The sequence below is a fragment of the Neomonachus schauinslandi genome, chromosome 14, assembly GCF_002201575.2.
Source record: "Neomonachus schauinslandi chromosome 14, ASM220157v2, whole genome shotgun sequence".
Classification (NCBI taxonomy): Eukaryota; Metazoa; Chordata; class Mammalia; order Carnivora; family Phocidae; genus Neomonachus; species Neomonachus schauinslandi.
The window spans coordinates 65,882,577-65,910,044 of NC_058416.1; the positions used below are offsets into that span (position 1 = coordinate 65,882,577).

The window sequence follows — 27,468 nt, forward strand, 5'->3', positions numbered from 1 at the left end:
CGGGGCAGCCCTGCTCCTCCCCAGCGGAGGGAGGCCCCCACTTCCCCCTGCTCTGACCCGGCCTGCGGGAAAGGGGCCAGGTCCCATCGAGACCCCCGTGACCCACTCCCACAGGCCCTGCAGCGGCCCCTCTCAGGAAGCCGGGGGCCAGGGTGGAATCGGGAGGTAGACTGCACACCAGCAATGTGCACTCGGAGCTCGGGCCTCTCGGCTTCCCTCCTCTCGCTTCCCTTGGTACAGACTTGTCCATTAAAGCTCTGGGTGTGGGGGGCGGGGCTGGCTGCAGGTGCCCCCAGGAGCCACCCCCACGGGACCTGGGGGTCCTGGCCCCTCCCGCCCGGCCTCCGTGCTTCTTTCTTCCTTCCTTCGGTTGGCTCCCGAGGGCGAGTCTGCAGAGGGCAGCCTCGGGCCGGGGAGAAGGGTCTTTGGCTTCTAGGAGGGAGAGGTGTGCATGCGCAGGTGGCTGATGAGGTTGCGCTGCTGGGTGAACTTGCCCCCGCAGAGCTGGCACTCGTAGGGCTTCTCGCCCGAGTGCACACGCATGTGCTCAGTGAGGCGGTACTGGCGGGTGAAGCGCATGCCGCACTCGTCGCAGGCGAAGGGCTTGAGGCCCAGGTGGCTCCGCATGTGGCGCGTCATGGTGCCGCGCTGCGTGAACATTTTGCCGCAGATGTTGCAGGGGAAAGGCCGGGTCAGCCAGTGTGTCTTCTCATGCTGCCGCAGCGTGGCCGGGTCCTTGTAGGTCTTCTCGCAGACCGAGCACTTGAAGGGCCGGGGCTCGGCCGTGTAGGCCGCACTGGGCGCCGACAGGTCCTCGGCCTCCTCCTCGGCGCCCCCGCTGCCCGTCTCGTAGGCACCCTCCTCCTTGATAAACAGCTCCTCCTCCGTGTGTGTCTCCACGTGGGCATTGAGCTGTTCGGAGCTGGGGAAGCCTTTGGCGCAGGGGATGCACACGTACAGGTTGTCCCCATAGGACACGGTCTCGTAGCCCTCCTGCCGGTACATGTAGTGCGTGCCGGCGTGGCCGCTGCCCCCCTCGCTCCCACTCTGCCCGCTGTCCTCACTCCCATCCTTGCCGTTCTCCTCCTCCTCCTTGCAGGGGTACGGGGGCTCCACGTAGGGCCCACTGGGGCCACCCCCCCCCAACACTGCTGGCCAGGATGCCATTGGGAACCCTGTCCCCTAGCCCCTCGCCCTCTTCCCCTGGGCAGGGGCCCTTGGGCCCCGCTTCCCTCCGCTCAAAGGGGGACCCCACCCTGGGCTCCTTCTTGCTCCACTCCTTCTTGCGGGCTGAGTGCCGCAGGCTCTTCCGGGGCTGCCCACCGGGCCCCTCCAGCAGGCTCAGGTGGTTGTCCTCGGCCCCCTCCAGGTCCATGGGCTCATTGGGGGTGCCCCCCAGCTCAGCATAAGAGGCACTGTTGGCAACAGGAGGGGCGGAGGCTGAGAGGGGCGAGCCGTGCTGACTGTCACTCAGCTGGGCTGAGTCGTCAGGGGTCAGGGGGGGACCGGGGGTGGCGGGAGGCAGGGGAGGGCTCTTCTTGGACAAGTCCAGGCCCAGCTCCTGCTCGCAGCCCCCGCTGCTCCCATTGGTGCTGCAGCTGCCCAGGCCGGCCTCCCCGCTGGCTGGACAGACGGCCCGGCCCAGGCCATGCACACCCTCCTGGCTGGAGCCTCCAAGGAAGAGCTCGTCATCCGAGCCTTTGGCCTGGGGGAGCTCCTGGGGGGCGTGGGCCCCCTTCCGTCCGTCCACGAGCCCCGGATACCGCGCCTGGATGACGGAGGCTGTGGACAGCCGCTGGCTGCGGGGTGGCCTCCCCATGCCGGTGGCGCCCACCCGACTGGAGCCGAAGGGCTTGCCGGCTCGCTTGAGTTTACGGCGGCAGAGCGCTGCCAACTCGGGCAGCTGGAGGTAGCTGGCGGCAGTGAGGAGAGTGCTGAAGTTGGGCTCGGCCGGCTGGTCGCTGGGCAGCAGCTTGCCCGTGTAGATGAAGTCCAAGATCTGCTGGAACACCGTGGAGCTGACCATGTCCGTGTCCAGGTTGATGAGGTTGTCGTGCAGGACCAGGGACTTGAAGTAGATGCTGCTGGCAGCCAGGACGTTCTTGTGGGCACGGAAGATGGAGTTCTCCACCATGATGATGACATCACACAGGAAGCCCTTCGTCCTCTGCTGGTTCAGCTGCAGCAGGAGCTGCTTGGAGTGGCTGGGCAGCTCCATGTCGGGCCCCATGTCCCCACGCCCCGCCCACGCGTACCACCTGTGGGCAAGAACAGGCGCATGGGCATTAGCCACCTGGGAGCCTTCGGCAAGGGCTCCAGGACAGGGTGGGGCTGTGGTGGTGCTCAGGGAGGCCTCACCAGGCATGGTACCCAGGAAAGGAACTCACACTACCCATGGGGACTCATGCTGCCCGAAAAGCGACAGGGGCACCGGTCCCATTTGCACAGAAGCAGAGGACAATGGTCACCTGGTGCCGAGCGGAGAAAATGGGATGTGACTTTGGCTCCACAGCCCAGGGCACCCTCTCCACACTAAAGAAGTCGGCCACAAGCCCGCAGGAGACTAAAAAATGACGAGCAGGGGACTGTGAGGTGCTGGGAAGCAGCAGGGACTGAGGTGAGCAGAAGCTCCCAGGTGGGCTCACTTCCCACATGGGCAGGCAACTTCCCAGTTTTTAGGACAAGCTAGAAATTGAGATTTTCAGGTTGAATCTCCCAATGCCAAATAAAGGTTCTTTTTCCTTAAATACCACGTGGACCAAATCAAATATGCAGCCTCCACCTGTGACCTCTGCTCTGCCCCGGGTGCCTCTCAAACCCGTGGCTTCCCAATTCAGGTTTGCCAACATTCAGTCCTGCCTGTAGACACATTGCAGTCCAGCCACAGTCCCTTGCCAGTGCCTGCTCCCAACCCACAAGGGCCTCGCCCCCCGGGAGGGCCCTGAGCACCCCAGCCTGGGTCTCTAGGTGCTGAGCAGAAAGGGGGGCCTGGTCAAGCCCCTGGCACCACCGGGGCCCCGGGAAAAGCAGCCAGCTGGCCCTGCCAGACCGGCACAGACGCTAACTGATGCCATTAATAAACAGAGAGAGGCCTCTGACCTCCACGGGAACCGTGCAGGTGGGCTGTGCAACAGCATGCACATGGGTCTCTGAGAGCAGGGTGCTCTGACCAGGCAGCCACCCCGATGAGCAGCAGGACCTGACGCACAAGGTGTGGCTCCCTGCTCCCTCTGGCCCTTCAGGGAACATGCACCCTCCCACAGGCAACTCTGTGCCATGCAGTTGACAAGGGTACCTTCACGTCCTTCGGCTCAGGGCTCAATCTCTGAAAGTGACTACTCTGAGCCTTGCCCCACCTGGGAGCCCTCTGCCTCTACCAGCGTACCCAGCCCAGTCCTGCCTCCCTTGGGGCAGAGTCTGAAGGGATCACGCCCACGTTGCCTTCCTGTAACACAAACACTTCCCGCGCCCCGTTGCCCCATGCCTGCCCTCATTTGCAAAGACAGAGGAAAACCCTAATAACCGCGCACACCCCAAAGGTGGCCTCGGAACTGTGAACACACATGGGGAGACATGGCCGCAAGCTAGCACTCAGGGCCTAATAGGAGGCAGCAAGCACCCGCTCAGCCAGCACAGCCTTACAAGACCGCTCAGCTGGGGCTCAGAGGCTAGAGCCTGTGTCCCGAGGGAACCTACCCTCTGCCACCCCCTGCCCCTCAGCCAGCCAGGAAGGGACAAAGAGCCCAAGGCACGGTTTCCACACTGGCCGGGACACCCAGCCCCAGGGAAATGCAGTGTCAGCCCCACCAGCACTCAGGATACCTGGTGCTCCCAGGCTGGCAAGAGAGGGCAGGCCAAGGGCAGGAGGTCCCGTCCTCCAAGAGCCTATGAGCCGCAGCAGCCCCTCCTCTGCAGGCTGAGGGCAGTGGGCCCCAGCCTCACCTGCATGCTACCCAGCACTGTGTGCACACAAAGGGCCAGGCTGCGAACTGCAGGGCTGTGTGGGCAGCCCAGGTGGCCCTCCCCCTCGCCTCCCCCCCTCCCCAGCCTACCGGAGTGCCAGGGGCCCAGAAACCATGTGCGCAGCAGCCAGCGGGGGTGGCCTCCTTGAGCGCGCGGCCTCCCTGGGGGTGCATCAATGCCTGGTCACCTGGGGAGGAGAAGATGGACAGGGTCAGCCGGACAGACATCAGCCAAGGGCAAGAAGGAGCGCCAGTAAAGGGGCAGGTACCTGGTGGTCCCGGAGCCCTCACTCCTGGGAAGGTCTGGGGTCTCTCTGGCTGGGGTGCCAGGGGCAGCCACAGTGCCCAGCAGCCATCAGGCCCGGTCGCAGGGAAGGCCACAGGCCTGGAGAGCTCAGCAGGGCTGCACTCTCCTCCCACCCAGAAGATTTAGGGTACTCTTCAGGGCCACCTAGGCCTGTGGGGGCGCTGGTGGCAGGCGGCCTGGGCAACGCCCTTCTCAGGCTGGCCACATTTACATAACAAAAGGTCAAAATTGGAGGCACTAGTGCAATGGGCTATTTATAAGAACCAGTCTCAACCGCTTCTGGCTCTCCTGCCTCCTTCCCTTCCTGATCTGCTCCCGCCACCCCCTCCCTGCCCAGAGGGCCCAGCCCCCTCCTGCCCAGCCCAGTCGGACCACATGGCCTCCCCTCGCAGGACTTTCTGCAGGCCTGGCCTTTCAATACCAGCCCACCAAAGCCAGCTGCCGCCAGATGTGAAGGTCTCCTTCTGCCCCCACCACCCCCCCTCCCCCAGAGATGCAGGTCCCCAGGGAGGGGGATCCTGAGGTTCTGACTTTTTGCACCCCACTCAGCAAGCCTGGGCTCCCTTGGAATGGAGCCAAGGGTGGGGGCGGAGGCGCACAGCAGCCTGGAGCCCATCCCTGCCTGCCCTTCCCCCACCCCCAGGGCCAGGGCGGCTCAGCAGGTCCCTCAGGAATGTGACCAGACCCGGGATGCGGGGTGGCTGGGAGGCCTCTGCTCCAGCCAGCCAGCTGTCTCTCTGGCCCCCAACACAGTCCTCCTCTCATGGGGTGGCCCGGGGGTGTGGGAAAGTGGGGAGGGGGAACGGTTGGTCCAGAATCCCACCGATGGCCCAGATGGCAGGAGAACCAGTTCTGTTGGTCCAGAGGCCTGAGAGCACCTTCGTCTGCATTTAATGAAGGCCCTGGACCCCTTGCGTGTGTAGAGAGTTCAGGCTCTCCTGCCAAGTGACACCAGAGGTGGCCAGCAGGACAGAGTAGAGCTCAGCCTTAGGAAGGGGGGCAGAGACCACCTCAGCGCTGGCGAGAGCAGCCCTGAAAAATGAAGTGGGAGCCACAGCGATGTGTTCGAGCCTACCAGATGCCCACCACACAGCCTGCTCCCCACCAGATCTCAGGGCAACCCAAGCCCTGCTGGGGCACAGCGTCCACACGGTGGCCCCCGATTTAGCACATACCAGACCCCGCAAATAGGGATTACCTGCCCTCGTCAGAGATCAGGCCAACAACTACTGAACACCAGGCACAGAGGGGGCAGCAGAACAGAACTCGGGGGCTTCCACAGGTACTCACTGCTCCAGTCCTGCCAGCCACTTCGCCAGCCACGGGAAGGCAGAGAGACTGAACAAGGTCTCCGAGGTTGGGTCAGACATGACTCTTCTTGGGCCCAACTTCCCCACAGGGACTCCACAGGACAGGGCTGAGTCGCCTCCCCAGTGCCCTCCACTGGGTGGGGCCACAGCAGGGCTGCCTGCTGGGCGGTCAGAGCCAGCACAATGCCACCCTACCTGCCTCCCACCCCAGGCGGGGCCAGGCAGGCCGCCACCACCGATGTTAACCTCACCACAGGGGAGGGGCGCCCCACTACTGCGGGGCCAGGACCCCCGCAAAGCCTTGCTCTCTTCTTCCCAGCCAACAGGAACAAGCAGACAATCCTCTGCCCTACAGCTCAACACGGGCTGGAGCAGGAGCAGGCACCTATGCTGGAGAGGCTACAGCCCCAGGGGAGGCGGGGTGCCAGGGAAACATGACCGTGGGGGCTGGCCCAGTAAGCTGGCAGCGCAGGCCCCCACCAGGTCCAGGGGCTTGGTGCCCAGCCTTGGCAGGAGCCCACAAGCTGGGATGAAGATACCGCCTGGCACCAGCTCCTGGCAGCAGGCCCAGGCAGCGTGCCTATCAGCCCCAAGGATCCACACCCAGCTCAGAACCGTTGCCTGCCGGAGCACTGGCTCCAGGAAGCCCAGGATCTGGGGCAGTGGGATCATCAGGTACTCCTCTGAGGCCAAGACCTAGCCCATCTTGGGGGGAGAGGGGGAGGGGGAGATGAGACCCTGGCTAGGCTGACCCTGGGGGAAGGGCAGTAGGAAAAGAGTCCCTGGGGAAGGCCAGCTCTGGCTTCTTGTGAACACAGAAGGGAGAATGAACAGAGAGACCTGGCTATAACACCTGGATTCCCTTCCCAGGTCCTTGTTTACAAAATGGTCCACCCCCACCTACCCAGCTGGGCTGTTAGGCAGAGAACTACGCAGGTCTCTGCTGAATTCTCATGCCCTTTTCTCCCCATCCAAGTCCCTGCCAGAGAAAAGCCAGACACACCCCCGCCCTGCCACACACACACATACACACTGAGGTGAGGGCAGGCCCAGGGCCCAGACACCCCAGACTCCCACTCAGGGGCGCCTGGGTGGCTCAGTCGTTAAGCATCTGCCTTCTGGCTCAGGTCATGATCCCGGGGTCCTGGGATCGAGCTCCGCATCGGGCTTCCTGCGCAGCGGGAAGCCTGCTTCTCCCTCTCCCCCTGCTTAGTGTTCCCTCTCTGGCTGTGTCTACTCTGTCAAATAAGTAAATAAAATATTTAAAAAAACACAAAACAAAACACACACACCCGGGTCGCCTGGGTGGCTCAGTCGTTAAGCATCTGCCTTCAGCTCAGGTCGTGATCCCAGGGTCCTGGGATCGAGCCCCGCATCGGGCTCCCGGCTCGGCGGGAAGCCTGCTTCTCCCTCTCCCACTCCCCCTGCTTGTGTTCCCTCTCTCGGCTGTGTCTCTGTCAAATAAATAAATAAAATCTTTAAAAAAAAAAAAAAAAACACACACCCACACACCCACCGAAGGGAGGGCCAGGCCCACAAAGCTGAGCAGAGGGAGCTGCCTGAGCTCCCTGCACCTGTCTGCTTGCTCCTTCCAGTCTACCCTCCTCACTACAGGCATGAAAGGCCCAACCAGGCAATGCCATCCTGTGGAAAGAAACATCTTGGGGGCACAAATGCCCAATCAACAAACGAGGTTCTGAGGATAGGGGGTGGAAGTACAGGAAAACTATAAATTCTGTATATTCATTTCTGTAATATTAAGAATCATAAAATAATCATGTATTACTTTTACAATCCTAAAAAAAAAAAAAACTGATGCACGAACATGGATAAATCTCAAAATCATGACGTCAAGTGAAGAAAACCTTACACGAAAGAGTAGAGACCCACAATCCCATTTAAAGTAAGTTCTAGAAAAGACAGAACTAGTTCCTGGTAGAAACAAAATCAAAAGACCCTGTGAGGAGCAAGCAGACAGGTGCAGGGACTTGGATGGGGAGAAAAGGGCATGAGAATTCAGCAGAGACCTGTGTAGTTCTCTGCCTAACAGCCCAGCTGGGTAGGTGGGGGTGGACCATTTTGTAAGACCCTTTGGGAAGGAGCATGAGGAACTTTCTGGGCTGAGCATGGCTCTGTATCTTTGTTAAGGTGGATGTACTCACTGGTCAAAATTCAAAGGGTTGCCTGAAATTTGGGTACCATGTTGCATATAAATTTTACGTCAAATTGAAAACAAAAATTCCAACAAATAGAAAAAGAACAGAGCTTCCCTTCTCAGCAGCTCACTACCAGCTAACATTCACTCAACCTGGGCACACAGGAAGCAGTTCATGAGGGCAGAGTGGTCATAGCACGAACAAATCCGTCTCCCTCCTGGTTCCATCCTGGCTCAGCAGCCCTTGTGGGTCTTTAGTAGGTAGTCAAAGCCCAAGGCCAAGGATACTCCGAAGACTCCCCCACCCTGCCCCCCAAACACACAGCAGCCAAAAGGCCAATGTGGACGGCGGAGGCATGGCCCCATGGCCTCCTGACCCATGGAACAGCACCCCATTAGGAGCCCCACTTGCCCATGATTCCAGGCAGTCTACATGGCCTCAAGGGCTCGTGGGGAGGCTAGAATGGGGCCAACTTCCAGGCCTCTTTTCCTAGCACCCCATAAAAAGCAGAATATGCTCTGGCCCAGCCTTTTGAAGGCCATGAGAGAAGGTTTTAAAATAAAAGTGATCACTGCGGTGCCTGGGTGGCTCAGTCGGCTGGGCATCTGACTCTTGATTTCTCGTTATCAGCTCAGGTCATGATCTCAGGGTCATGAGATTGAGCCCCAGGTCATGAGATGGAGCCCCACATCAGGCTCCACGCTCAACATGGGAGTCTGCTTGAGATTCTCTCTCCCTCTGCCCCTCCGTTTATGCACGCTCTCCCCCGCCCCCGCCAAAATAAATAAATAAATGCAATCTTTTAAAACAATAAAGTAAAGTAAAAGCGATCTCTGCTTAAGCAGAGAGCCCAGAAGAACAATTCCAACCACCTATCCAATGGGAACTGGCCCAACTTAGCCTGGACACCCACTGTGTCCAGAGCCTGGGCTCCAGGAGGCCTAGGCATTCAGAACTACTCTGGTCAGTGGTGCCTGGCTGGCTCAGTCAGCAGAACAGGCAACTCTTGATCTCAGGGTCGTGAGTTCAAGCCCCATATTGGGTGTAGAGATTACTTAAAAATAAAACCCAAGGAAAAAAAAAAAACTATTCTGGTCATTCAACCTCCACTGGTGCCCTCTGGAGACCAGATTGGCAGCAGGCCCTGCATCCCTCCTAGAGACAGAGGAGCACATCCCACCCCCACTTCCAACCCCATGGGTAGGAGCCAGACTCAGGGTGTGGTTTCACAGCTGGCACACTCCCTGACCCTCGTGAGCAGTATGCTCCTGAAAAATGCTGTCATTTCTACCCAATGCCTAACCTCCTGCAGGCAGGACCCCCCACACACGCTCCAGAGGCAACTGTGGGCACCGACTGAAAGGCTTCCCAATTTCACAAAACTTCTCTACCTCTCTCCCAACCAGAAGGGTGGGCCCTAGAGAGAAAGGTGAAGGACAGGGAAAAGGGGCCCACCTGCCTCCCCTCCCTGGGCTGACCCCTTTGCCCAGATCTCCTAGAAACTTTGCCACCCCACCTCCCTCTCTGGTGGCCCTCCCTCACTTTCTTGAGCGGGACTTCCCACAGGAGTCTCGAAGCTATGCCGGGGGACAGGAGGAACTCCATCCAGCCCACTCCAAAGCACCCAAAAGGAGACTGTCTTTTCTCCTTAACGACCTGGGAAGGAACGCCTAGCCAGAAGTCACAGTGACACAGGAATCTTCCGGCCACCCCTTGCCCACCCAGAGTCCCACTGCCAGATGGGAGACACAAAGCATGCCAAGCAGAGAGACAGTGCTAGGTACAGCCAGCCACAAGGCAGCTTCCACACCCACAGGGGTTTAGCTCATCTGTGTCAGAGAGGGTCCTAAACATGCTGGCTACTGTCCCCAAGCCTGAATCTGAGGTCAGCATCCGCCTTAGTCACAGCTGACCTGCACTGGTCACCTGGTACTCCAGGTATGGCCCTAACAGGTGCCTCTTCCTTGAAGGCCTGGCCCTACCCAGGCTGCAAGAGAACAGCTTGAGGGCATGGTGGAGACAAGCTGGAAGGTTTGTACCTTCCAGGATCCAGAAGAGCACAAGGCCCAGTCCCCAAGCCACCAACCAGCCCTGCATTGGCCAGAAGCCCCAGACCGCGTTCTCCTGTCCCAATGGCCTGGAGTTCTATTCTATATCCCTCTTCTCTTTCTCTTTTTTTAAAGAGAGAAAGAGTGGGGAGAGGGACAGAAGGAGAGAGAGAGAATCTCAAGCAGACTCCCCACTGAGCACGAAGTCCGGGACAGGGCTCGATCTCACGACCCCGAGAGCACGACCTGAGCTGAAATCAAGAATCAGACGCTCAACTGACTGAGCCAGCCAGGCATCCCCTCTATATCCCTCTTGTCTGTATTCCTCCATGAAGTCTTTCCCATCCCCTTCACTGTTCGGGGGGAGCCTCTCTCCCCTTCACTCACCCACCCAGGCAGCCCCTCACCCCACCTCAGCCTGCCCCCCTGGGGAAGACTGGCGTGTTATCTCCACCTCCAGGGACAGATAAGACAACAAAGGTCTGGGGGCACCTGGGTGGCTCAGTCGTTAAGCGTCTGCCTTCGGCTCAGGTCGTGATCCCAGGGTCCTGGGATCGAGCCCCACATCGGGCTCCTTGCTCAGCGGGAAGCCTGCTTCTCCCTCTCCCACTCCCCCTGCTTGTGTTCCCTCTCTCGCTGTCTCTCTGTCAAAAAATAAATAAAATCTTTAAAAAAAAAAAAAAAAGACAACAAAGGTCTGGGGGTTAAAGAACCTGCACAAGGTCACAAGAGCACGTAGGTGGCAGAATGAGGACTCAAAGCCTGATCCAGAGCTAATGTCAGACTCTCCCTACCCCCTAGACGGATATCACGTACCTCCCATTGCTGGGCAGGGGCAGGGATCACTTACAGGAGCACAGCCCTCCATGTGTCAGAAAGAGGGTCTTGGTCTCCAGCTCCACCCTCATCTCCCCCTGCCCACCACCAGCCACCTGCCCATCACAGCAGAGCCTTACCTGGGCTGCATTCTCCTGACCTCAGTGTATAAGGTCAACCCAGCTCCTTTATCGCCTGAGGCCAGTGAGAAGCTTGGGGCTACAAGTGACAAGGTGCCCCCTCCCCCGCCCCGGCACGCAGTCTGCTCTGGGTGCCCAGGCTGTGCCCAGCGCTCTTCTGAGAACACCCCTGGCCTCCATGACCTCTCTGGTCTGTCCCTCCAGGCATGGGCTGGTAGTGGGTGGGACTCAGTGCTCTGGGCAAGCCCAGCCGTGTAATCCAGCCCAGACCTGGATGCCGGCCAGCAGCTCCTGGCTCTTCTCCCAGACCATCCTCCTGGAAAGCAACAGGCTCTGCAAATGCCAGGAGCCCAGCCCTCCCTCGGACACGGCTTCTACGAAATAAACATTTGGGTTCCACTCAGTGCACTGGTGATCTGATCACCAGGGACCCAGTGCTGGCATCCTTCCCCGCCCCTCAGGCCAGCCCTGTTGCCCAGCCACCCGCTCACTCTGAACAGCAAGGGAAGTGGCATCCACCCCAGCTGGACTTCGAGTCTGTCCTGAAATCCCTTCAGGCCCCACTGAAGACCCCGTGCTGCCCATGACGGGCCAGGGCCCTGACCACCTTCTTCTCTGTGCTCTCCCATCCGAGAGGTGGGCCCGCTCCCAGGTAATTCAACACCGCGACAAAGTGCCCGTGTGAGGAGAGCCCTGGCAGGAAGCGCAACACTGCACAGGCCCAGTGGCCTGCAAACCTTGCTTCTCCAGGGCAGCCTCGGGTCTTCTCCCTCCCCCAGGCCTACAACCCTCCCATCACTCCTGGCTTTGGAGCCGACCAGAAGCAAGGCCAAGACGGCCTTGGGGGCCTGCAACTGGATGTCCCTTCCTGGCTCTGACGCAACTGGCGACCTGACACCAGGAAAGGCACAGGGCAGGGTGCCACTGGAGGGCGAGGTGTGGCAAGTGTACCGGGCCAGGCCAAGCCATAAATGCCACTGGGGAGAGGCAAGTGAGCACCACTCAAAGAAGGGGAACAGCAGTTTCAGATTAGGATTATCATTACAAAAACTTAGGCTCACTCCCAGACTCTCTCCCCCACATTGCACTCCCCTCGGGAAGGGCCTGAACTATTGGCAATAACAGAGCAGGAGCCTGGAGGCAGGGAAGCCCGCATAGGGAAGGTCAGCCGACAGGAGAGGGCACTGGTTCTTGTGCCCGAGGCCCCAGGTCCCAGTGGTCTGGCTCACCCGGGGTATGGCCCACGGACCAGCAGCCACAGGTGCGGCAGCACCACCCAGGGTCTCGCAAGAAAGGCAGTTGCTCAGGCCTCACTCCAGACCTCAAAACCAGAACTGGCATTTTAACCTCACGGGACTCGCACACACATTCAAGTCTGGGAAGCGCTAAGGTGGGTTCTAAGCTTTCTACTGCCCAGGAAGCCCACTGCTCTCCAAGTAGTAAACGCTCAGCCACTGGGTGTCGAGAGGAAGAAGACAGCTCCCAAAGGAAAGACATTATTTCCCAGATAAACAAGCCCAGAGAGTGATTAATAAAAACGATGGACCTGGGGAGCACCTGGGTGGCTCAGTCAGTTGAGCATCCAACTTCGGCCCAGGTCCCGATCTCAGGATCCTGGGATCGAGCCCCGGGTAGGGCTTCCCATTCAGCGGGGAGTCTGCTTCCCCCTCTGCCCCCTCCCGACTCATGACGCATGTGCACGCTCTTTCTCGCAAATCTTTAAAACAACAAAATAAATAAACAAAATAAAAAACAACAACAAAAGACGGTGGACCTGGAACATGAGACCGAGGTGGAGCATGGTTACCAGGCACCTGTGGAGACAGGGTGTGGCCAAGGGCAGGGGCTGCTGGACCTGGGAGGCAGGCAGAGACCTGAAGGGAGGAGACAAGCAGCACGGCACAGTGGTAAATAGGTGGAAATTCCACCTTTGAGGAGCTAAAAGGGCACCTGGAAAGCCTGGGCAGCCCCACTGGAAGAGACTATCACAAACATCTCAGCTGCCCCGGGGACACCCTTCAGATGAGATAACTAAGTCCCAGAGGGAGAGACATGGGTCACAGCTGAGTCACAGAGCTGCAATTGCCCGCCCATGGCTCCTGGAAAGAAACTCCCAACTCCACAATTTCAGAATCAATCCTAGTAGCTAACAATTTCTTATGCCAACTAAGGGCTCTACAAGAATTAAAGCAAAACTAACCCAAACCCCTACCATCTTCTATCACAGTCACATCATAGAAAAAAAATATTTCATGACCAAAAAGCAGGAAGAGGGGCGCCTAGGTGGTGCAGTTGGTTAAGCATCCGACTCCTGATTTTGGCTCAGGTCGTGATCTCAGGGTCGAGATCGAGCTCCGCGTCCGGCTCCCCGCTCAGCAGAGAGTCTGCTTAAGATTCTCTCTCTCCTTCTCTCTCTGCCCCTCCCTGCCTCATGCTTGCGCTCTCTCTCAAACATAAATACATCTTAAGATTTTTTTTTTAAACTTACTCATTTGAGAGAGAGGGAGAAGCAGACTCCCTGGTGAGCAGGGAGCTCCACATGGGGCCTTATCCCAGGACCCCAGGATCATGATCTGAGCTGAAGGCAGATGCTTAACTGACTGGAGCCACACAGGTGCCCCTAAATAAATCTTTTAAAAAAGCAATGGGGCAGGGGCGCCTGGGTGGCTCAGTTGGTTAAGCGACTGCCTTCGGCTCAGGTCATGATCCTGGAGTCCCGGGATTGAGTCCTGCATCGGGCTCCCTGCTCGGCAGGGAGTCTGCTTCTCCCTCTGACCCTCCCCCATCTCGTGCTCTCTCTCTCTGTTTCATTCGCTCTCTCAAATAAATAAATAAAAAATCTTTAAAAAAAAATAAAAAATAAATTTAAAAAAAAATAAAAAAGCAGGGGGCAAGAACCACCTCTCAATGTAGGGCAGTCCTTCCCAAGAAAGGGCAGTTGACAACCCTTCACCCACATGGTTGCTGTAGGCCAGTCAGTCTCAACGCAAGCTGGCATTAAGGAAGCACTGCCCTGCCCTGCCCTGCCCTGCAATTCGACGTGACCTTCCTGGCCAGGATTACAGAGATGCCACCCTAAAGGGGAATCAGAGAAAAACAAAACTTGATGCCAGACAGTAATGATGGGGCTTTCATTAGCTGGGCGAAAACTAAAGGAATATTTCCCGAGGAAAGAGATAGGTGATACTTTAGAAATAAGGCCAAGAATGAAAACATGCAAACCCTGTGGTCCAGAAAATGCACTCCAAGGTCTACACCAACAGAAATCTACCCGCCTGCTCACCAAAACCCAGGCAGGCATATGCGCGGCAGCCCTAGTCACAGGAGCCCGACACCTACAGGACAGGGGGTAGCTGAAGGTATAGGGGCTGTTAGGCAGCCATGAGCACAACTGACCATCTGAACAGGACCATACAAATGTGCCTTTTATAGGTTAAAAATAGCCGACTGTTGGCGAGGTCACCAGTTTGATTTACAAGCACATAGATGAGTCTCTCGAGCATCCTGTTGACCAAAGAATCCAGGCTGAAAAGAGACTATGTGGTGTTGATTCCATTCATGCAAGTCAGAAAGCAGGCAGCACGACGAGTCCAAGGGTGAGGGAGGAGCGGGGGAGCACAGGGGGTGACTTAAAGGACTCACAAGGGGGTTCCGGGGTTGTGTTTCTCATTCTGGATACTGGTTACACAAGTATGTCCACCTGTGAAGAACCCTCAGAGCTGTCATTCACAACTGCACACGTTGCCTATGTACAACGTATCTGAATATAATACAAGGCACAGAAACATTCAGGTGGGAAGCTGGGCCCAGTCTTGGTCCTGATTAGCCAGTAGACCCAAGTCAGGAAATAACCTCCCTGAACCACCAACTAATAATCATCATCACAAGAAAAGAAGGAGAGCACTGAAGGACAGAGTGGCCATGTCCAGGATGGAATGTCCATCTTAGAAGAAAGAACTCTGCAGACCAGCCAGGAACCTACAGAAAACCTAGAAACCACCATAAAATCAGTGTCTGCCATCCAAAGTAACAACAACATGACGACAGTTTTAAATCATCCTAGTGTCTAGCCGATACTTCTACAGAGGAGTTCCAAAATCAGACAGGCCCAGGAGAAAAGAGGAAATTCCAACTGGCAGGTGAGGTACAAACAGGATCCATTCCACCAACGCCTGAGCAGGTCCCAGAGCAGCCAGCTAGGCACATCAAAGGAAGGAAGCCAAGGAGAAACTAGACGAGGCCCTCCGGAATAGGGGGTCAAAGGGAGCTGCTGAGCAGAAGGAAAAGCCCCCTTGGCTCCAGTGTTATCAAACCCCCCAACTCTCAAACAAAGGGCTCAAGGAACTACAGACAAAGACCAAAGATTAAAAAAAAAAAAAATCAAGTAGAGACACCATGGGCACCCACTAGTTTTTAAAAAGCCATTTTTAAGGATAAAATTAGGGAACTTCTATAGAAAACCTCACACTCTATGGCCTGTGCCTAAAAAGCCTCCAGGTGCAGCACCTTACAGAAGAGGTCTCAGGTGTCCAGCAGGTATCTTGAAGGGTCTAACAGAGGAGAGGCCAAGAGCTCAGAAAGGGAATCGGACAGAAATCCACTCAGACTTGAGGAAAACACACTCCCAGTGTCACTCTACTTTTAAAATGGAGTCTCAGTGGTACTGGAAGGATTGTCTAGCATTACGAAATCGGCTTTAGAGACAGAAAGCAAACTAAACAGGCATTTATCTGCCTGGAGAAGTAGAGCCGGCGATGGGGTGAAAATGGGGCTACTTAGGAAGCAACAAAAACCCTGCCCTGAAAACACCCAAACCCCCACTAGCAGGCCGGACAATAAAGTTGAGGACAGCGCCACCCTGGCCCACTCCAAGTGGGGACGGAATCGCAGAAACCACAGCTACACCCGGCACTTCAGTGAATCTCAAAATAGAGGTGAGTGCCGGGCTCTGAGTGCACAAAGAGCAAACTCGGCCAAACCCAGCCACCTGCTGTTCAAGGATCCAGACAAGCCCAGGGAAGCGACAAAGAAAAGCTAGGGAATGGTTAACCCACAATTCAGAAGAGTGATTTCTGGAGGCAGGCAGGGATGAAGTGGGAAGCAGCACAGGCGGGTGTCCAGGGACTGTTTCTCACACGGGTGGGGGAGGCGAGGGTGTGCGGTGTCCACTGTACCTGTAGATGTGCACACGTAATTTATACTCTCTCGGTAACGTTTGTAAATCACCCAGAGCGCAATCCTCAAGTCAACTGAGAAGCTGGCATGCTCTGTGCAGGAACCCCAAAAGAAAGGGGAGCGAGACGAGACCTTCTAGATCCAGGGCGGTGCCAGAGACTACAGCTGTGTGACACTCACTTGAGCATCCCTCACATAGTCACTTGACCTAGAGACCCCCCCCCCCCTCCAAACACTGCAGGGCCACACAGCTGGGCGAATATGGCAACAAGATGCCAAGAAGGGCTTCGGAGGGTTCAGTCCCACCGGAGAAGCCCACAAAGTACCACTCAGTCCTAATAAATAGAAAGCAACAAAATTTAAAAAATAAATTAATTAAAAGAAAGCAACAGAAGCTAGGGCCTCCATACCTGGGAGGCCATGTGCCTCACCCAACAGGAGGGAAAGCCCAGGAACCCTCCAAAGGACTGGAGGGGAAGAAGGGCAGTTAACACCACTCTAAGTGAAAATACCGAAGTCTAGCACACATCTCCCCTCTGCAGCCTCTGCCCCCTCCAATTCGGAGTCCAATCAACCCTGAGTTATCTTTCTCAAACACCGATCTCATCCAGTCACTCCCCTGCTTAAAGCTTTCAATGCATTCCGATGCCTGGATAAAGTCCACACTCCAGGCTGGCCTGCAGGGTGCTTCTGTAGAAAATCTGGTCCACCATCATGCCTGAGTGCCCGTCATCTGTGAAGCCAGCCCTGCATTTCTCCCAGGGCCCGATGTCAGAGCTAGCGGCCCAGCTGCTTTCCTCTGTGCACCTCCCCTCTGCCCATGCCCTCCCACCCCCAACCAGGCTCCCAAGGTGAGGGACCCTGTGTCCCACTAGCCCAGCAGCCACAGCGGCACCGGGCATGGAGCAGGCCCTCGTAAAGGTGTACTGGGTGAGCAAATACCGGCCAGGCAGGAGCGGTGCAGAGAAGAGGATGAAATAATACATGAGAGAAGAGAGGCAGGCAGTAAAGAGGGGGTAATGAGAAAGGAGAGAAGGCTGCCCAACACCCTCCCGTCAGCACTTCCAAAACTGCCATTTACGTTCTTCAAACTTAGGACTCCCAGCAAACTTCCATGCGGTTTACTACAGTAGTATTTACTACAATAGTATTACTACAGTCAGTGTTACCGTTCCAGTTACCATATTAAAGAAACTGGCAATTAAAACAGTATCTTGGGGTGCCTGGGTGGCTCAGTCGTTAAGCGTCTGCCTTCGGCTCAGGTCATGGTCCCAGGGTCCTGGGATCGAGCCCCGCATCGGGCTCCCTGCTCGGCGGGAAGCCTGCTTCTCCCTCTCCCACTACCCCCGCTTGTGTTCCTTCTCTCTCGCTGTGTCTTTCTCTGTCAAATAAATAAATAAAATCTTTAAAAATAAATAAATACATAAAACAAAACAATATCTTGATTTAAGATAGCAATAAGAAACCCATGTTGGGGTGCCTGACTGGCTCAGTCGGTAGAGCATGGGACTCTTGATCTCGGGGTTCTAAGTTCGAGCCCCACGTTGGGTATAGAGATTGCTTAAAAATTAAAAACAAAAAAAAATCTAAAACCAAAAAACCACATTAACATAAATATCATTTTTATGGGGAAAAAATCCCAAATTCAAAAAAAAAAATCAATGAGAAGAGTTTTACATTTTTGCATTTGTTTTACATTTTAAATCTCTTTAAATTCTGACTTAACAGAAGTGGCTAGATTCTCAAATCTGTTTCTACACTTAGGTCTATTACGAGATGAGGTTTTGATTCAGGTCTCTTAACAAATGTGACTTTAGGGGCCCCTGAGTGGATCAGTTGTTGGGCGTCTGCCTTTGGCTCAGGTCATGATCCCAGGATCCTCTTTGGGCTCCCTGCTGGATCCCAGGTCCCGGGTCAGGCTCCCTGCTGGGCAGGAGGCCTGCTTCTCCCTCTCCCTCACCCACTCCCCCTGCTTGTGTTCCCTCTCTCACTGTGTTGCTCTCTGTTAAATAAGTAAAATCTTTAAAAAAAGAAAAAGAAATGTGACTTTACACAGATAAAAGGGAAGAGTATTTTTTTTAAAGATTTTTTTTTTTAATTTGAGAGAGAGTACAAGCAGGGGGAGCAGCAGGCAAATGGAAAGGAGGGAGCCCCATGCGGGGCTCGATCCCAGGACCCCGGGACCATGACCCAAGGCAAAGGCAGACGCTCAACAGTCAGGAGCCCCAAGGGAGGAGTATTTTAATAATCCTTTCAGCTCATTGTGGCTCTTCTTCATTGACATTACACTGAAACTCAAGTGGTGGTCTCTTAAAAGTTGCAATGGAGGGGGCACCTGGGTGGCTCCATCAGTTAAATGTCTGCCTTCGGCTCAGGTCATGGTATCAGGGTCCTGGGATCCAGCCCCCATCAGGCTCTGAGCTCAAAAGGAAGTCTGCTTCTCCCTCTCCCCTCCCCCGCCCACTCATGCTCAGTCTCTCAAATTTTAAAAATCTAAAAAAAAAAAAAAAAGTTGCAATGGACTCTGAAATCGTATCCGTGACTATCTCACACTCAGTTACGCAAAAATCCCCTGGTCTACGCCGCACTCCTATCCACGCAAGATTGTGCAACTTCAAGCACTGGTCATCTGGAAAATTTTGGTTCACTGAGTTGATCAGATCTTCCAAATGTCATCACATTTCATTATAGACACCAAAAAACTCCAGGTGTTAATATCACCGCTGATCTTATCAGTGAAGGCTAAGTCAGGCTCACAGTGATGGATAGGAGTTTTCCAAAACTCATTTTCCCTTGAGGGTTCTAGCACTGGCAACACATATTGTCAGTTGTTTTCCTTGACGTGGCAAAGCTCACCTTCTGCATTTGAGAAAATGTCTGAACAAATTCTCCAAGTCTGAATAACCACACCTTGTCTGTCGGTTGTTCTTTCAACTAAAAACAATGTTCCAGGAGAAAAAGCAGCTAGTTCAGAGCACAGCCCAAGCAAAGGCAAAGTGCTTTCCGGAGACAACAGTTGTACTTCACAGTAGTCATGCAGAGTCCCCATTTTGTCACTAATACTAAAAAGACGTGTACCCCAGGGTCTATATATACTCCTCAGTCATCTGTACTGCTTCCCCAGGACACTCATTAAGACTGGCTGTCTCCATCTGGAGCACTACCTGTAGAGAACACAGCTCTGGGTGATGCGTACCACCCACCACGGCTTTGCACAGGACAAAGGCCAAAAAAAAAAAAAAGAACTATGAAAAGGGTCTTGGGGACCCCAAGTGGTCCACAAATCACTGAAAACAGCTGATATGCACTAGGCTCAAATATTTCTCTTTTTTTAAGATTTTATTTATTTGACAGAGAGAGACACAGCGAGAGAGGGAACACAAGCAGGGGGAGTGGGAGAGAGAGAAGCAGGCTTCCCGCCGAGCAGGGAGCCCGATGCGGGGCTCGATCCCAGGACCCTGGGACCATGACCTGAGCCGAAGGCAGACGCTTAACGACTGAGCCACCCAGGCACCCTAGGCTCAAATATTTTTTTTTTATTTTTTTTTTTTAAAGATTTTATTTATTTATTTGAGAGAGAATGAGAGACAGATAGCAAGAGAGGGAAGAGGGTCAGAGGGAGAAGCAGACCCCCTGCTGAGCAGGGAGCCCGATGTGGGACTCGATCCCGGGACTCCAGGATCATGACCCGAGCCGAAGGCAGTCGCTTAACCAACTGAGCCACCCAGGCGCCCCTATTTTTTTTTTAAAGATTTTATTTATTTATTTGAGAGAGAGAGAGCACATAAGAGGTGGGGAGGGTCAGAGGGAGAAGCAGACTCCCTGCTGAGCAGGGAGCCTGATGCAGGACTCGATCCTGGGACTCCAGGATCATGACCTGAGCCGAAGGCAGTCGCTTAACCAACTGAGCCACCCAGGCGCCCCGGCTCAAATATTTCTAACAACCCATTTTACAGGCAAGGAAAGTGAGGCAGAGAGGCATTCTTCCCAAAACCACACTTGTTCACCAAATACTCTAAGAGGCAGGGCTGACAGAAAACTCTGAAGAGACCTCCAAAAAGGCCTGCTTACTCAGAGCTGGCAATGCTTTGGGAGCAAGCTGGGCCTCTGTACACTGTAGGTCCCAGGCTGATTGCTTCGGCCCTCCTGAGGCAGAGGTGGTCAGAGGGGGAGGTGGGGGAGGGGTGCTACAGGAAGCAGGATGTGCAAGCTCGCAGCCTGCTGGGGGCATGAAGTCAAAGTCCCCTCCTGCCCAAAGCAGCTAAGCCAGCCCTGCTGCCCTTATCAGCGTCAACACACGCATGGAATGTGGGACTTTGGAAACAGTCCTCTCCCCTGGCCTGCACCCCTCTGGCGCTCAGGTTCACCTACCACAGCCAAAGGACAACCCAGGCTCAGTGTGCAACCCACCTGCACCTGGAGCCTAGTGGCAGGTGAGAAAGGCACCTGCTAGAGCTGGCCCAGGGCACCTGACTAGGCTATGGCTTGGCCCCTCTCCTCATTGCCAAGATCACCCATCTACCAAGAAACAGCCTCACACTGCTGAGAGAGACGCCACGCTGCCCAGTCCCACACAGCACCGCTGGCAGTGCCCAAGCACCTCTTGTCCGCCCGCAGTGAGAACACCAAGAGAAGAAAAGGAGCTCAGCTCGGAGTTCCCAGGAACCCCCAGACCATCCCCCTCACAGATCCTCTGAAAGTGGTCAACAAAAGCCCAAGTTCACACAATCCAACGTGCCAGAAGGGAAGGAGTTGGCACTGGAAGGGTAAGGATGACCCAGGGAGTCCTAACCCCCTGAGCTCCCCCAGACCCCACCTGGAGGATGGGGAACGGACCTGCTCACCAGGCTTGTTGTGGTCCCTCCCCAGTTTACAAGGAACTACTATCCAGCTCCAGGCTTTGTCTAAGACAGCCATACTGCCAACCCACTCAAAATGAAAACCTTGACTGTCCTCAGGCCCAAGCACTGCTCAGAGGAAGGAGCCCACACATACGTGTTTGAGGCTGCCACACACGTGTGGTTGTGTTTCCTTACTCTTAGAACTTCTCTAACCGGGGCGCCTGGGTGGCTCAGTCAGTTGGGCATCTGACTCTTGATATTGGCTCAGGTCATGATCTTGGGATCCTGGGCTCCATGCTCAGCGGGGAGTCTGTTTAAGGATTCTCTCTCGGGCACCTGGGTGGCTCAGGTGGTTAGGCGACTGCCTTCGGCTCAGGTCATGATCCTGGAGTCCCAGGATGAATCCCGCATCCGGCTCCCTGCTCAGCAGGGAGTCTGCTTCTCCCTCTGACCCTCCCCCCTCTCATGCTCTGTCTGTCTCATTCTCTCTCAAATAAATAAAATCTTAAAAAAAAAAAAAAAAGGATTCTCTCTCCCACTGCCCCTTCCCCCTCCCCCCCACTGCTTGTGTTCTCTAAAATAAATAAATCTTAAAAAAAAAAGATTTAACTTCTCTACCAGCTTCCTAGCTATGTGACTTGAGACTAATTGCCTAACCTCTCTGAGCCACTTGTACAGTGAAGACTGATAAAATGATTGGCACTGCATGGGTTATGTTCCAAGGATTAAATTCAGAACACTTCCCACAAGGGTTACCATGGGGTAAGAGCCCAAAAGTGAGCCCCTGGCCCTCTTCTGCCCCTACTTCCCTAGCATTCTGTCAGGAATTCTGTGGGAACCACCCTTCTCCCAGTATTCAAGCAGAGCTACAGTAGAACCTGTCAGACAAACCACCAGCCACTTTCTACCAGCAGGAAGAGCAGGGAAGTCCTGCGGCAGGGTGGGACGACGAGACAAAAGAGCTGAGGCAGGAACCCACCCCCCCCAGGATCACTAGCCTCAAGACAGAACCCCAGAGTCCATCTACCAAGATGTGCACAGGCAGGAAAGAACAGAGAGGAAAGACACGCTGCCTGTGCTCCCAACACCACCCACTTCTTCCTCGACTACCAGCCAAGACTTCTTGATCCCCTCTCCTTCACTGCCCCAGCCCAGGCTGGTCTTCCTTCCCTAATAGGCAGCACTTCCTAACCAGGACACCAATAAGAACCACACCAGACTCAGGGGCCTTGCTGCTCACCTCATTCTGTAAGCTGCCCAGAGCAAGCAGGGCTGTCTTACGTTCCATCTGCCCATAGATAAGCACTAACCCCCAGGACCGCCCCATTGTTCTGTTCTAGCAAAGAGAGCTGGAGCCAGGTCTTACCTGAAGCTCTACCTCCAATGCCCTTTCACAGCCACCCCCATTACTCTGTTCCCTGGCCAGATAACCATCCAGAAAAGCAACCTCAGGGACCAACCTCTCTCCCCCGGGGACCTTGAGGTCAAAGAGAAAAATAGGGGCTCAGGTCCCAGGGGTCCCCAGCTATGGTCACAGTGGGCTCATTAGGGAGCCACAAGGATCCCAAATGTCACTACATCAGGCCCTGCCAGGACACACAGAGGTCAACCAGGACCCAAGAATGCAACCCCAAAACCAGAACAGGTAAACTCTGAAAACCAAGCAGGATGAAGAGTCCTGGGGTCAAGAGCAGCAGGCGGCTCTCCAGGGACCTCCGAAGAGATGCCCCCTTAGTGCACACGGCCTGGGGGTGTCTCCCACGTAAAAGGGACCCCTTCTGTGTCTGGTGCTTCTCCAAGACCCTAGTAACTAAGAGAATCAACCCAACTTGTTCTGTAAATTCGATCCCACTGGGCCATCAGAGTAAAGCAGTTCATGACCACCCCAGATCATAATGCATTGGTCGATCTGGACTCACTACTTGCTTGATTCTATTACCAACATAGATTCATCACCTGCTAAAGCAGTGGTTCTCGATCTTGGCTACATATCAAATTCATTTCCAAGTCTTAGGAAACATGGATGTTAGAAATAGTCCAGGCTGTGCCAGCCTCTACCAGCTCCCAGGTGATCCTCATGTGCAGGGCTGAAAACCAGGGCACCAGCAGGCAGGCCTCTTCCAGGCAGCACAGGTACCAGCACATACTTAATGGGTCAATGTGTAGCAAGCACTCATCACAAGTAAAGTACCATGGTGTCCACAGAGGGGCAGGCCACGGAGGCCTCAGACTCCACCTTCCCAGCCATCTACCCTACTCTCGCTTCTCATTCATTTCAGGAACAAGAATTCACCAAGATCTTATGAGCTTCCAAAGCAGCACAGGTGAGGGTACTACAAAGGCCACGGGCATTCCTCCTCCTTAAAGGGCCTGTACCCAGGCTGATGAAGAGGCCGAGGGAGCTCAGACCCCAGTGTGGTGATGGGAACACCTCTGGGCGGGGGGTGGGGAGGGTTACGTGGCAGGTAGTTACTGTTCTCAAGGCACTGGAGAGGCCCCTCCCGATACTCACTGAGAGAACCCACCCACCCACAGGTGCTGCTGGGAAAGAAGCCTGAGGCCGCCGCCGCAGTCTGGAACGCATAGGACAAGTCTGCACGGGACAAGTCTGCACAGCGGCTTCCATCTATCTCCTCAAGAGGCCAACTCCCCACCTGGAAGCAGCCCCCCAGCCAAGCCCTAACACTGCCTTTCCTTAGTGGCCCTTGGGATTGCCATGGAATGGACAGGGAGAGCTGGAGGTATGGCCCTGGAAGGCGGGGCCACCGGCCTTTCCATACCCCCCTCTCCCTCCTCATCCCTACCCGGAGTGCCCACGGAGGTGGGTTACCCTCAAACAGTAAACAGGCACCCACTCTGGGCTCCGTATCTCAGAAGCAGCAGCAAGGCCCCTTGGCTGTTCTGTCCCCTCTCACCCACAGAAGGACCTGCTCTAACCCCAAGGCCACAATCCCCCCTTCCTCCACCCACATGCGACATTACCATGAAAAACATGAAAACTAAGCAGTCTGAAGTAGAGGCTCTGAACCCCTTCCTGACTGTCCCAGGCAGGTTCTTAGGATCACTCTCTCAACGAAGTCCAGCCACACCCTCCCTCAGCAGAGGCACCCCAGCCTGGGCCCTTCCCTCTGGATTGTGACAGGCCTGGAGTCGCCTCCTGGCTTTCCCTTCCTTATCAAGCTCACCAGGGGCCCACATACAACCCCCAACCCCCACCCGCTACTCTTGCTTTGCCTTGCTTCGCCACTCCCGCCACTCCAGGCTACAGGAGCTCTCAGAGACCTCCCCCAGCCCAGGTCCCTATCCCTTAGGGCAAGGCCCCTCCCAGCAGGAAGCACAGGCTGGCGGTGCCAGGCAGAGTCAAACTGGCCTGGCTTGTTTGGAAGCCCCTAAGCCGGAACCAGGATCCTCTTGGGGAGGGGACTGTCTGCTGGCCTCCCCCTGCTTGGAGCTCAGACCTCTCTAGACTCCACACCACACGGGCCCTCACAAAGCCCTGGAGTCAAAGGCATTTACCCTCCGGCCCCAGCCTGACCAGTTACTTACTTGCAGCCCCAGCAAGTTATGTAACCTCCCAGTTGAGTCTCATTTACCGTCTGTAAGAGGAGACTATCTGGCGTGCTGACCTGGAAGGGTTCCGAGAAAACTCGAGTGTGGCCCTATCTCCCGGCCTACGGCCGACCACTTGTTGGCAAGGCTGTGAGAGTCCGAGACCAGCACGATCCAGCCGAGCTGCAGGGGCTGAGCACTGCGCCCCTGGGGTGTCTGTTCTCAGAAAATCTTGTTGGAGGCATGAAAAGCTTACGAAAGAGCCTCCCAGCTGCCTGGCACGCAGAGGGCGCTCCTGTGCTAGCTTCTCTAACACACAGCGTCTGCAGGCTCGCGCTCTCGCTTCGCGGCTCTCCCGTCTCCCTGGCCACACTCCACACCGCCACTGTCTTTCCATGCGCTCCGCATTAAAACCCCTCTCCTACAGCCAACCTGAACCCAGCATGGCATCTGTGGCTCTCCTCCAGCCCGGAGCCGGCCCCTTCCTCCATGCCTCGCAGCTACAGCCACCAGCCCCGCAGTGCCCTCTGCACTGCACACAGCACTGTGCCAGCCCTTATCAGCCTATCTTACAATCGTTTGTTTGCCTGTCTGTCTGCCCCAGGCTGAGCTCTCGAGGGCAGTGATACATGAATGTAAACTCAAGTTTTGCTCCCATTTTAGACATGTGGACACTAAGGCTCAGAATCAATCACTGTCCAAGGTCACATGGAGAGTAAACGGCAGAGCCAATGTCGCACTCCAGACTTTCTAAGTCCAGTTCCCTCTCACTGCCCTCCAGGAGTCCCTCCCAAGCCAGGATCCAAGAGCCAGGAGGGCAAGAACCTGACTGGTTGTTTCATCTCAATGGTGAAAGCTGCCTCCCAGGTGCCAGAAACAGGAAGAGCCCCCACCCTCTTAGTGATCAGGTCCTGGGGGCAGTGGCCCTCAGCCCCAGTGGGCAAGGCTAGCAAGCTATTGGGTGGGGCTGACAGCTTGAGGCCAACAGGCCAGCAAAAGGGCAACACCACAGGTCCCCTGGGTAAACTGAACTTTATTCCCTCCTCACTCCTCCGACTCTCCAGAACTGCCCAGCCAGCCCTTCTCTGGGGGCTAGCTGCTGATTAATAGGCACTGCCCCCAAGGCCCCCCCCCCCAGACCTGACCCTGACACACAATAAGGACTCCGGGAAGGCAGCAGGCCTCTCAGCTCAATAATGCAAAACCCTGTTGCTCCAAGTCCACGACAGCTGACTTCAAGTGGATCGGAGGCTGTGCTTATTAACAAAATGAGAAATCTGATCTATGGAAAGAAAACACTACGTGAGGATTAATCCAGGACTGCAGCTTGTGGAGAAGCCTGGGCTGCTGGCCAAGACCAGGGAATGAGGATGGGATGGGATCCTGCCTACCTGTCCCCAGAGCAGGTACTGCCCGGCAGGACAGGACGCAGCGCCTCTGCCCCACCTGCGCTGCTGCTTCTCCTTCCAGCAATTGCAGGAATCATTTCAGTTTTGCTTTAATTAAAGGCCTGGCTCCCTCGGGCTGCTTCTTCCTCTATGCAGAGCCAGCAACCAGAGGGAGATTTTTCTTTTCAGGAATCGCTTGTAAAAGCTGAGTGACTAATCTACAAGTCCTAACAACTGGCAGGAAAACACTGCAGGGAGAAATTCTGGGCACACACCAGCACACTGAGTCAAACGGCCAGAGAAGCTGGGCAAGAGGTACTCAGCAACTCCCCACAACTGGTCTGCAGAAAGCCAGAAGCCAAAGGAAAGCAGATCAACCTGGGAGTTCTGACCCCTAAGGCGGGCGGGCAGGCAGATGGGGAGCCCCCTCCCAGCCTTCTGAGTCTACTGCCTTCCCGTGGGACCCAGAGATTTTCATAAGCCCAACTACACAAGACCAAAGGTTCACTCAAAGGCAAGGCGACCTACTCCTGGGCCAAAAGACTCAGTTCAACCCCCAAGTATCAGCTTCCCATCCCCCCCTTGGTGCTAAGAGCCGGCTAACCAGCAATCTCACCACACAGCTTTGTCTCTGGAGGCCAGCCTGAGGCCGGCCCATCTGCTTTTTTTCAGACCACTCCAGCAACCCGGCTCTGCTAAGTGTACACTCTCTCCTGGAGCCAGGGCTACAGACCAGCCACATGGCCCGTGCTCCTGAAAACGTCTGCTAAAAGGGCCAGCAAGTCCAGAGTTGGCAGATGGGAATGGAAGGGCAGAAGTAAGGCCAGGAGCCAGGAACCAATAAATGCTAGATCCAGAAAGGTCCTGGGTTTGGGTGACCTAGCTCCTATCCCTCCATCCAAAGTCCCTGGAGAACAGCCCCAAGTTCAGCCTAGAAGCTCTGGAGGCCCCTCCAATACCTGCCAGCTCTCCTCCTCCCCCCAGCGCAGCCATCCCCACATCAGTCAACAATCCACCGCCACAGGATTCCTATGGGCAAAGCTCTACCCCTCCCCCCAACCACATATGTCAGAGGGGTGGCCTCCCTGGGTTACACCCCTCCTGCTGTTGGGGGGGGGCGGGAACCTAGCTTTCCAGATGTGCTTGGCAACTCCTACTAAGAAAGACACTGAGGGTGGAGGGGATAGAAGACACGAATAAATAACTTCAAAACCGTTCCAACCCCTCCGGATCAGCACTAGGCTCCCTTCCCCAGGCAGTCCCACGCTGTTCTGGGTGCGGCCGCTGGGCGCATTATCTGACCTCCCTCCCTCCTCTCCATAAGTCACTGCCCCCCAGGGAAAGGCATCCCTGCCTCCCCCCTACCCCCCCACCCCCCCCACCAAATAAGTCTATGTGGATATGAACCATCTTGGTAGATAAACAGAGAGTGACAAGCTGAGGCCCTTCAGCCCCCTTCCTCTGCCAGCCGGTCCCCTCCCCCTGCCAGCCGACCCCCTCCCCCAAGCCCATCTCTCTTCCTGCCAAGTGGCTGCCTACAGGAGAGGTCTGGGGGCAGGGCAGCGAGCCCACCAGCCGTAGGGCCTGGCCCTCTGGGAGCGGTCCCTCCAAGGCCAACCCTGCCCCTGCCCGGGCCGGTCTTCCCGCGGGGAGGGGGCAAGAAAAAGGGACCGGCAGGCAGAGAAGGGCCGCAGTTCTGGAAATAGCAAAATCCCCCTACGAGGGGCGGCCGCGGGCGCTGGGCCGTTTGCATAATGGAAGCCCGCCCGCCTGTCA

General features: G+C 55.8%; 1 protein-coding gene across 1 annotated transcript; it reads right to left on the reverse strand.

The window, feature by feature from the left end:
• Positions 1-432: 432 nt before the first annotated feature.
• On the reverse strand, positions 433-4,078 carry HIC2 (HIC ZBTB transcriptional repressor 2). Its single transcript, XM_021687938.1, is given in 3 exon segments — positions 433-1,140; positions 1,142-2,258; positions 4,053-4,078. Coding segments are annotated over 3 exon segments (1,851 nt in total).
• Between the last annotated feature and the right edge of the window lie 23,390 nt (positions 4,079-27,468).